Here is an 11,941-nt window from a genome sequence, read left to right on the forward strand (position 1 = left end):
TTAAAATTGATTTGAGAAAGTTTGTCCATCCGGCAGAATATACGATTTTCAAACTGGCCTTCTATTTTTTTTCGATTTAAGCAGAAAAGAAGGCCGTGTATTTAAGTAGGCCATGGATCAAATTTTGAATGTAAATCAAGTATGCATTAAAAAGATCCGACAAAGAATGACTGCAAACGAAGTCATAAACATTGAATAAAGAAATTATCTATCCAATTAAATTCGAATTATCTATACAATAAAATTCGAAAAAACGAAGTTCAATTCGGAGAGAATTCCAGTTTTGGCCAGCTTATTGAGTCGGCTTTCTTTAATTTGAGCTCCACTTTCGTACCCAGATACTCTACTGAACTTTTCTCTGGAATAATCACCTTAATGAATTTGCATAGAAAAGCTGTTTAATACACAGTAAAAAATAAACTGAACACATTTTAGCACACAACAAACAACACCTACCCCATTTAATTTAAGCTCTAAATCAAACAAGTTTGTACCTCCATTGAATGCTATAGAAATGGAAACCTAAAAGTCACATAAATTATAAATAACTTATACAAATTAGGTAAAAGTATAAAAATAATATTTAATACACTAATTAAATACACTTAACATACTAAATTAAATGCACATATTACATAAATTAACATAAATTATATAAACTATAAATATATACAAGAAATAAGTGATAAATATATAGATAAAAATAGGAAATAAAAAGTTACTTTTAAGAATATATCATTACCCCAGTAGGGTTAGCTTCCACTAAAGATTTCTCTGGGTCAGAAACTTTTGCATAAATTGATAATAAGACATCAGAAGCAGTTTGATGCCAGTCATATCTGAATTTTTTTTTATAAGAACCTCTTTTATATACCAATGCCATAAGCAATGCAATTAAGTATTAGAAAAATTTAGATATGCAATCATAACGTTACCCACAATCATTACTTCATAACATACCTACAGTTTGACTTGTTTTCAACAAGCTAAAAAAAGAAGCTTCTATTAAACAAGATTAATAATTGTAGAAAGACAGAAAAAATCTTCAAAATTTTTAAATTATGACTATTTAGAATTATGTTGCAATTGTCTAGATTTCACAATAAGCTTAAGAGCATTACCTCTCTGGGTTTCATCCAGTCGTGTCTTCCAGTTTCACAACCAAGCTGATTGAGAAACTGATCAAAGTCAGATGTTCGCTTTTGACAGCATGTCCAGAATTTATATCTAAAATCATAAATCAAAGGTTATTTAAAAATAGTAAATAAGTGATCATTTGATTGGAGAAGTAACACTTGCATGTTAAATTATTCAAATTATTCTCAAGCAATCAACTTACCCTTCATGAAAAACGGCGGTTCCCGGGTGGTAAACGCATTCCGAATTATTGCTTGCTTCATTTACATATTTCTAGTTTTTGGAAAAAACATATTTATATATCAATAAACGATTATATATTTATATATCGATAAATGATTAATTTTAGCAAAATTTATCAATTAATTTTTTTGAAAACTTTCAATCAATTTAAACAAAAATGAACTTTTACAAATTTACAAAAATTCATTGCTAGTCAATGTTTTCTTTTTCTTTTTTTGTCAGATATGATTTTAAGAAACATAAGTTATTAATAGTATCATCATTTAAACTAGCTTGCAAACAAACCAGCAGCCCTAAAACTTCTTTCTGCTTCAATAGAAGACAAGGGAAAACTTAAAATTGTAAATCTTTCTAAAAAGCTTGGCCTTTTTTCAGTACTTTCAAGTACTGCTACTTCATGTTTAATACAAGTTAAAATTTCTTGAGGGGATGAATTACAAGTTAGTCCTTTAGTTTTTTCTAATAATGAAGTTGTAGGTGAGATATTTTCTGATAATTCTTCAGCTTTAGTTTTTTCCTCATTTTATATTAGAAGTGCATTTAAACTCAAATGCTGCTTCCACTTTTAGTTCACTTTTTGTTTGGTTATTCTCATGTAGAAATAAGCATAAGTTTCACTTCCTATTTTAACAATTTAATTTCTATCTAGGTTTTTAAAAGATCATTTGGTAATTCTGAATCTGATTTATAGTCATTAAAATTATCTAACTAGCAAAATAAACCAAAAACATAAATTCTTCTTTAATTCTCTCAGAGATAACAGTATATAAATTTTGACCTAAGTTACTAATATTTTGCTAAGATTTTACAGTAAAAACAAAATAATTTTGTTAGATTTTATCAGATCACAGTCTCCCTAATGCCATAACATTTAACTCTAAAATATCAAGAGCTTTGAAAATATCAGAAATGTGTTTTATTTCTTCTTCTTTTAAAGTCAAATCTGTTCTGGATATATCCACAAGAGCTTTTCCAGTAAAATTTTTTAATTACAAAAAATGTTTTAACATACTGATTAGAGAATCTTGTTTTAGTATATAGAACAAGCTTCAGTTCTACAAATGGTTCGTAGAATACCATTTTTAATTGGTTTATGAACCTTTGATATGGAATACCATAGTCCTCATTAAACTGGATTCCCTCGCCAACAGAGCTGTTTCTTTTTTCATTCCAGCATCCTTGTTTTTATTGCTAGGCTTTTTTTCTTATAAGAACTAGCATATACTGCAAGATTCCATTCATCAAGAGATAATAAAAATCTTTCTCCATTTAATTTTTGCTGAAGTTCTTAAGCAATTTTTAACTTCATTTAATTTTCATAGTTCATAACAATTGTCTTAGTAATATGACAAATATCAGGGATTTTTAATCTTTGAGCTTCCCAGCAATTTTTAATATCTTTACTATTGGCTAAAGTAGCAAAAGGAATACAATCTACAGCTGTTAAACAACTAACAATTCTTTAGTTTTGTTACCTTGTTCTGTTATCAAACTTATGGGTGTATTTTGACTTTTTTTGAAACAATTTTAGTTGGCAAAATTTTATGTTTGTGCTCTAAATAATACAAGAAACTTGAAGTTGATAAAAAGAATTTAAGTTCAACTAAACAATGATTGCACTTAAATATTGATTTTTATTTATTTTCTGAAAAAAAAAAAAAAAAATGTTTCCAAACTTAAGGTAAAATTTTTCAAAAGCATAGTAAATTGGGTCCAGGCTGTTTGTATTGCCACAATAAAAATTTACTATTTGCTTGCATTTCTCAGCATTTAAAAAGTAAAATTAATTCCAATTTATTGTTAAAAAAATGCCAAATTTTTTAAACTTTAATATGGTAAATTAATTGACTAAAAATTTGCTTTTTTTATTCAATTAAATGCTAATCAGTTACCACCTCTAATATATAATTTAAAAAATGGTAAGTCTTTAAAAAACAATAAAGTGTTTCATTTAATGGGTCACTGCATAACTATTGCAACTTTATTGCAGAGACATTGAAGAGAACCTTATATTGTTAAAGAGAATGTAGGCCAAAAACTTCAATGTAGACTATTCGACTACCTTTATCATCTTAAAAATCTCAAGAAAGTATAGAAATTGGTTGGACAGGTCCTCTACAAAATTTACAATGAAGCAAAATGTGTCCAAATTTTTGCTGATTTGCTGCAGAGAAATGAACAAACTTTTAAAGAACCCTGTGACTGGGAATGAATGTGCCTTCCCTTTGAAAGAAATAAGGTTTGCATTTCAACAAATTCTGAACAAAACTAGCAAATAACAATAAAATATTAACAGAGATGCCTATCTGGCTCAACTTGAATGTATTCATATTGTAATCAACATGAAAAGGGCCCACAAAAAGAACCATATCATCTTCCATCATGATAATGGGTCTTTAAATATTGAAGGTCATGTTGTTTGACAAAACCTTCTATTGCCAATTAGTGCTGGGAACTACTTTCTCATTTGCCATTATCCCCCACAGAAGGGCCTACAGCCATGTCCATGAATTGCTGAAAAATTGACTTTCAAACAAAGTTTATGGTGACTGCAGTCAAAAAATGGATTGCCCATAAGATTGTAACTTCTTTGCCTATGAAATCAACCAACTGCTAAGCAAAACAGGAAGTCGTAATTGAAGTAGATGATGAATAAGCTCCAGAACAATCATTTAAATATGCTTTTGTTAAATGTTGTTGGTTTTTTTGATGAGTAATGTTTGTTGAAAAAAAGCCACATTAATTATGCATTGATCCAAAATTTATGAAATTACTGTAAAGCATTATGACTTACTGTATTACATGTATTATGCTTACAAGGAGCACCAGGCTGAATTATATCACTGCTATCAGCTAAGAAACAAATCAGCAAATTAGAAATTTCATATCACTGCTATCAGCTAAGAAATAAATCAGCAAATTAAAAATTTGATAAAAAAAAAAATCAAAAAGATTTACCCCCAATTTTCATTTGGGCAGCTTGCCTCTCTTTACTATTCTCTAATGCTGTTTTAAGTGAGGCACTTATAGAATAATTTAGTTTGATTTTTGGTAAATCATCACTAAAATAATAAAAAGTTTTTTATAAATAGAAAGCTTTTCTTATTTGCATAATTCAAAATTATACCATCTAAGAAAGTATTTTTTTACTTTGGTCTTTCAGTAGTGACTATATTTTTTTTTGGCAAACTGTTTATGCTTTCTTTTATAATCTAGAAAAATCATAAAAAAAAATACAGGATGTTTAAAATATACCAAAAATACTTTGTAAAGTAAGAACAAACAACATGTTAATTTTTTTCATGGAAAAAATGGTAATGATATTGTAAAAAAAAAAACTTTAGAAATTTTTTTTGAAACAACAAGAATAACAGCTTCCTAACAAATTAGAAGATAAATGAGTATGCAAGAATATAAACTTATTTTGTCTGCTTTACCAAATATCACCATGTAGTACAATACACCACATGGAGAACATTTGTTTTTTTACAGTTGAAAACATTATTCACTTGTTAGCATCAACAACAACTGACAACATATTTCTTGTTCTACATATTATGCATCATTTTTTTTACTATTTAATCTTCATGAAACTTTAGGCATAAAATACAAAACAATAAAAAAACCTAATTCTCACCTCTGTAAACGTATTCCTACCTCACCTATCTCCATTGGTTTTTCCAGTATCTTCTTCGGAGTCTCAGGTTTTACTGGATTATGCTTACCTTTAGTGCAGCCCTACAGACCAGTTTTGTTATTTAAACAAATTCAAAGAAAATCATTAATTGATTTGAAATATTGAGACTATTAGTCAAAAGAAGATAAACAATGATAACAGCATCCATGAATACTATTTAAATATTTAAAAATAATAACAGCAACTTACAGCTATACTTAAAAATTCAGTAAAATCTGTAGATTTTTTTTTACAGCAAGACCAACCCTGAATAAGAATATTGTGAAAAATATATTCATTTTAGAAAGAATATTCAATGAAAAAAGTGTTGTTAAATTGTAATTCATTTAAACATACAAAAAAAGATATTTGTTAAACTTATTTTAATCCTTATAAAAAATAAACTGTAATTGTAACTTGTAACTCTATTACAAAACATTAAATATAAGTAAATTTCATTTTTAAATTGGTAAAAAAGTCTACATTAAATACAATGATCTAAGTCTACAAAAAATACAATTATTATAGATTATTACATTCTATATTTTAAAAATCACCACCATTATTAGATGCTTTCCACTATCAGGTAGAAGGAAAAAGCTTAATAATGAATCAAAACAGCTAACCTTATAAGCATCATGGAACACTGGAATTCCAGGATGAAACTGACATACTTCTGTAATATAGATTAAAAAGAATATAGATTAAAAAACATTATTTCATGTTTACACACTAGCAGAAAATTTTAAATACCTTCATTATTTTCTTCTTCAAGGAACTTTTTATTACACCCTTTATTGTAGCAGATTAGCTCACTCATTATATTTCTTTCTCTATGAAACAATTTTGAACCAAGTATTAAGATAAATCTTTACCTGATCTGTGAGATTCTTGCATAGATTGATTTGCATTTAATACTCAGTTCAAAATTACACAAAAATATAATTTTAATAAAAGTCATTGAGTACATTCATTGTGAAATGGGTTAAGGTTACAATTAAGCAATCACAAATTTCAAAATTTAAGAAACCTAATTGAATACACAGGTCAACAAGATTTTTGCTTCCTAAAATCTGAAAGCTTTTACTAATAGATTTCTATGAACATATTCCAAATCTGTTTCTTTTCTTTTTTTCTTTTTTATGCAAAGAAAAAGGAAACCTTAAAATTTTAATGCTAATATTTGCTATGGGAACATAGGTAGGCATGATACTCTGAGAGGATTGAGACAATTTACTGCCTAGAATTACTACATGACGAATGACAAACCCTTCTTAGTTTCCCCCTAAGTCATTTACTGATCATATTACCTTCCCCAAGAATATCTTTTATGCTTAGTTATGCTCAAAAAATGTTATTTTAATTTGCAGATATTATAATATTATTAATAGATAGTTGCTTCATCATGTCTTGAAGATGTAAAGTCAAGCACTTTGAATGAACACTGAACAACTGAAATGCACACTAAATGAATGCAACTCTTCAATGGACAATTTAAAGTTGTTGAACAAGAAAAACTATGGGCTCCCTTTGTCAAATACAATACAGTCAACATAAATTTAAAAATGTAACAAACTTAAGAATTATTTTAAAAGTCAACGTCTTTTGCAGTTCCTATGGTTATTTGAGAATCGAAAGGTAATGTCACTGATAGTTACTTTAGACCAAAAAACAAATCACATACCCAGGCTTTCCACTCACAATGTCCAGTCATGCTTTGGAGAGATTCACAGTTCTAATACGTTTGGCTTCATGGATGCTCAATATCAATGCATGACATGAACAACACTTCAGCTAGTGACTTATCAGATGCTGAAGTTTCAACATCTTTAGTGAATGGTGAAAAAAAAAAGCGAAAACTGAATATCAATAATGAAGCCATGAACAGAACTAGCCCTCAGATTTGAGAGATCCTGAATGGTAAAGAATTTGAACTTAACCTTAATGTCATAGAGCGTTGTGCTTGGACTGCATTCCAGGTCAAGAAATCTTCTGACTCTCCTGAACATTTTGAGAAGTATCTGCAGACTTAAAAATCAATTGGGTGTAACATGTCTTTTAAAATTTTCTGTATTTGTACTTAGATTTTTTCCCTACAAATCTTAGTGACATCACTATGAACACAAAAAACAATTGCACCAGGGCATCTAAATGGAGTCCTAGCTGACTGTTGCTAGACATTGAAGATAGACAATTTAGAGTGCAAGCTATAAAAGAAAGTTATATGATAAGCAAGTAAAAAAAGATCACATTTGCCAAGTAAACTGACAGATCTTTACTAAGGTATCATCATGTGAGCAAAATATGTAGCACTATTTTCGGCGCTACTGCAGTTTCTCCCCCCCCCCCCCTTTTTTTATTTTTGATTATGATAGAGAATTTTATGGTGATTCAGAAAAATATAAAAACATGGACCTGAAAATCAACGGAAAGTGCTCTATTTCGAAGTCAAAGTTGAAAAAAATCCCACTAAAAACCCTAATATTCGCCATTTTTTTTCAAAACGCTTTCATTTTTAACGAAAGTTAATTACCGTTACATTGCGCAATAAAAAGACCTGGTTTCCATCAGCCTTCGTATTACTATTTTAAAGTGTTATAACCAAAGTGTAATAAACAAAATAAAATTAATGGAAGATTTCAAATAAAAGTTGAACGTAGAATGTGGGAATGTAGAAAAATTGATGAATAATTATTATTGTATTGTACACTGGTTTTTTTTATTGAAAAAAACGGTTTAAAGGTGACATTTTCTAAACTTTACATGTGATAAAACAACTATGAACTAAGTTTCAAAAGCTCTTATTTTAGGAAACAAAACTGCTGAATTCTTTTTTAAAATTCATTACAAAAGTACATTACTTGCAATATAGTTTATTCTCTAATAAATCAAAAAACGGCTATTTTCATTGCCACAAAAAATTGCGCAAGATAAACATACTTTAACGAATTTTTTAACGTAAAAACCATGCTATAAATTTATTGCTTTTGTCAGCTAAAAGATCATTAACTTAGTATTTTCAAAATGGCTAATATAAGGGTTTTTAGTGGGATTTTTTTCAACTTTGACTTCGAAATAGAGCACTTTCCGTTGATTTTCAGGTCCATGTTTTTATATTTTTCTGAATCACCATAAAATTCTCTATCATAATCAAAAATAAAAAAAGGGGGGGGGGGGGGAGAAACTGCAGTAGCGCCCTATTTTCAAAATGATGCGATAAAGAGAAAGGATTAAGTTTTTTTTGAATCAATATCAGATTATTCTAGAACATATACAGTTATGTATATACGAACTTAATTACTTTTTCAAATTAGGTTAACGTTTTTGTAATTCTGTTGCGGAAAGTGCTAGAATGTTCAATGACGTTACGGAGTTAACATTTTAATAGTTTTTACCAGTAAAAAACAAAAAAATAGTGTAAGCGGTTTTTCTATGACGATTTATGAGGGATATTTTTGGAAAACTATCCGGTATAAATAAAGAGAGGTTTTGTTTGGAGAGAAGATTATAGCCGTTTTATCGATGCGTTTATTTCGAAAAAACTACAATTTTACGTTATAATAATAATAAAAAAACAAAACAAAAAACAACTTACACTCTAAATACACTAATATTAGAAAACATAAAAAAAAAATCTTTTTTTAAGATTAAAAAAACAACAAAAACCCCCGCAAAAAACGTTTAGATTACAATCAGGCACTAAAACAAACTGCATCTATTTGTAGACAAATGCTAAATCAGTGTTTGTAGTCACCTTTGGCAATATAAGACTCTAACGCGCCTTAGCATCGAGATTCAGTTAATTTCAGGCAGTTTTTTTTGGAATTTCGGACTTTTAAGATGCTCCACCGACGTAATCTTCATTGGTACCATTTTGACATCCATATATGACCAAATATTTTCGATCAAGCTCAAATCCGGAGACCTAGCGCACTGTTGCAAGATCTTAGTTTGCTTGTCTTTGAACCAGTCTTGGACTGACAACGCCGTGTGAGCTAAAGCTCTGTCCTGTAGGAATTTCCAAACTTAGCTCTCACCATTAAAAAAGTTCACCAGAGGGTAAAAGCTTAATTTCAAGGGTGTTTTTGTAAGTAAATTGGTTAATTCGGCTCGAATACATTTTACGACATCCAGTGGCCTGTGGGAAATGCAACCTCAGATACCAGCTGAGCTTCCTCTACCTTGTAAACTTTGTATAACGAATCGGTCCATCGGTCAGAACTCAATTTTTTGCCGTAAATCTTGATTTTTCATTAAAGATCTCAAAGTTCGATTCTTCGCTGAAGATGTCTTAGTTGCAATTTTTTACCTTCCAGTGAGGTCTTTTTCTACACCATTTTTGCCTATCTGTTATTTTGAGCAATAGCTTTCTAGCTGCTTTATATAAACCAATTTTTTTCTAAAATCCATCTGTTTCCCTACTAATACTAATATTGTTAAACTTGCTATTAAACTCACTAGCAAGTTTACTGCTGCTAATTGTAGGGTTTTTCATCATCTCTTAAAATAGGTAACTTGCATCCTAGTCTATTATCTTCAACGGCTTGCTCAGTAACTCTTAAGCAGTCGGTTGTCTTTGTAACTTGAATGCATTTCTCCCAAGCATTTAGCGCTTTATCTCACAGTTCCGTTTACCAGCTTTCACCATACCAATCATTTGCCATCGAACCGCTTTGGATATATTTTTTCAGGCTCTTATATCTGCGAAAATTACCAACTTGAAAAACTTTCAAAATAAATTATTAATTTGTATAACTTTTTTGGATTTAGGTACTACTTATAGTAAAGTTTATCTTAAGTAGTTTTTCCAGAATCTTAAGTGGTTTTGGCGAAATCTTAAGTGATTTTTCCGGAATTTTTATTTTCCGCTTCCGTCTACAGCCATATGCAGATTTGTTTGGGTCTTGTTAACACTTTAGTTAAAGACCAAATATTTTTCAGACAACAAAGAACTGAAAAATAAAACTAATAAATCCAGATAGGTGATAAAAAACTATTAAGATTAAAATTTGTCATTTATCTTCTTCCATTTTTGTTTGAATTTAAAAAGATAACACAGACTGTAAAAAAAATTATGCGTCTATAATTATTTGCGCAACTGTATTTTTCTCAAAGTAGTTAAAAAACAAAAACTTAAAGCCTTTTTTTTTAATCAGTAAAAATTAACAAACAAAAATTGTGTTGCTAGAACTTAAAACCTTTGTGATCTCATAACATTTTTAGATGCCCTAAAATAATGGTGAAGAACGTTTTAGTGCAGTTTACCAAAAATTTTTCAACTAATGTAAATGTAAATAAAATGGTAAATGTAAGACTAATAGATATGGGTACAGAAAAGCAACAGAACAATAAGAAGGTACTTGTGTTAAAATATCATTTCACTTTAAAGTTACATCCAAAACATAAATTAATGAAATATTACTCTCGACTTTTTTAACTCCTTAAAGAAATTAAGTTGCAATTAGAAAAATATTTAAAAGTATAAGTTTTTTGTGAGACAAACATTCAATAGCTGGTGATCAAGAAACTGATAAGCTCACCATGTTGAACATACTTTAAACATTTTTATACTCTTTATATTAGGTATACATAATACCTAACAATTTACAACAAATGTAGACTTTAGCCGACACATGAGTAAATCAAATATTTTCCGAATCATCATTTGAGTTAAAGACGATGCAACAGATTTATGAAGTGTTTTTTAAATAAAGATTTACAAATTTCTGTAAAAACTACCTTTCTGCTGCAAAGTCCAATTCATCAGCATAAGACTTTAAAAACAACAAATTCTTAATTCCTTTTAATTATATAACATACAATATATATTAACACATTAAAAAAAAAAAAAATTCATTAAAAAAAGCTTTTTTTTCATGAATTTTTTTCTTATGGTCATAGAAAAAAAAGTAATACTTTTTAGTATTTAACAAAAAAACAACAACAAAAAAACAACAACATAAAAAACAAAAACACAAAAGTAACAACACAAAAACAACTTGTAATTTTAAAAAACAAATCATAATAAAAAACAAAAACAATTTTATACATAAACAAATTTGACATGTTACTTCACATATTAATTTCTTTTATACATAAAAATCACAAATTATATACATTAAGTCTTCATATAAATCAAATGAAAATAAATATAAGAAAAGAACACTTTAAACTCTGAAGAAAAAGAGCATGCAATAGACTAATTTGATACCATTTCAACTTTTAATTGCTCTTTAACAAATATTATATTAAAATAATATACTAAAACATATAAAAGGATGTTGAAAGAGTTAGAAAAAAAAAATTATAATAACAACAAAAATTTGTTTTTGAAGTGAAAAATTAGACAAGAAATCTATTTCATAAAACTTTAAATAAAAAATGGAATTGATTACAAATTCAAGCTAAAAGGAATTAATAGGAAATAAAAGCTGAGAGAAATTACAAAAACATTTCTAACCTGTATATTTATATTCATGACTTCAAAAAAAAAAGATATTCTTCATTAAATTGATTTGAAATTGATGAAAATTTATTTAGCATCCTCTTTGTAATAACAAAAATATAAATAAGATTCCTTTAAAAAAAAAAACAACTAATAATAAAGTAATTTAATTTATAGCACAGCTTGCTTAAGAGAAAATCTTTGGCAATAACAAATAAAATTGCAATTTTCGGATCTTAAAAACAACAGAAAAAATACATTTTTTAATTTAAGGTAGAAGAATGTTGTAGAGTTAAAGTATTTAACAAGAGGATAATTAAAACATTCATAAAATATTTGAAAATGTATTTACATGGTTGTTAAAGGGTATTAGGAAATTAACTAAAAAGAAATTAACTAGAAAGATTTTAGATTTTAATGTAATGTAAGAATGAAAAACT

At 28.1% G+C, this 11,941-nt stretch overlaps 1 protein-coding gene across 1 annotated transcript; it reads right to left on the reverse strand.

Annotated features, from left to right (window-relative positions):
• Window positions 1-191: 191 nt before the first annotated feature.
• Window positions 192-5,994, reverse strand: LOC145180521 (cysteine and histidine-rich domain-containing protein 1-like). The gene is made up of 13 exons (XM_090081482.1): window positions 5,810-5,994; window positions 5,683-5,732; window positions 5,267-5,323; window positions 5,038-5,118; window positions 4,531-4,592; window positions 4,339-4,442; window positions 4,175-4,233; window positions 1,340-1,410; window positions 1,122-1,227; window positions 961-986; window positions 743-839; window positions 457-522; window positions 192-371 (listed from the first exon to the last, which is right to left on the reverse strand). Exons 1-13 carry the CDS (start codon window positions 5,874-5,876, stop codon window positions 261-263), a joined length of 957 nt encoding a protein of 318 aa, XP_089937608.1. The 5' UTR covers window positions 5,877-5,994; the 3' UTR covers window positions 192-260.
• Between the last annotated feature and the right edge of the window lie 5,947 nt (window positions 5,995-11,941).

Source organism: Hydra viridissima, unplaced genomic scaffold (genome assembly GCF_058129835.1).
Source record: "Hydra viridissima isolate aposymbiotic clone 2 unplaced genomic scaffold, HvirCarnegie_v1 scaffold_3, whole genome shotgun sequence".
Taxonomy (NCBI): Eukaryota; Metazoa; Cnidaria; class Hydrozoa; order Anthoathecata; family Hydridae; genus Hydra; species Hydra viridissima.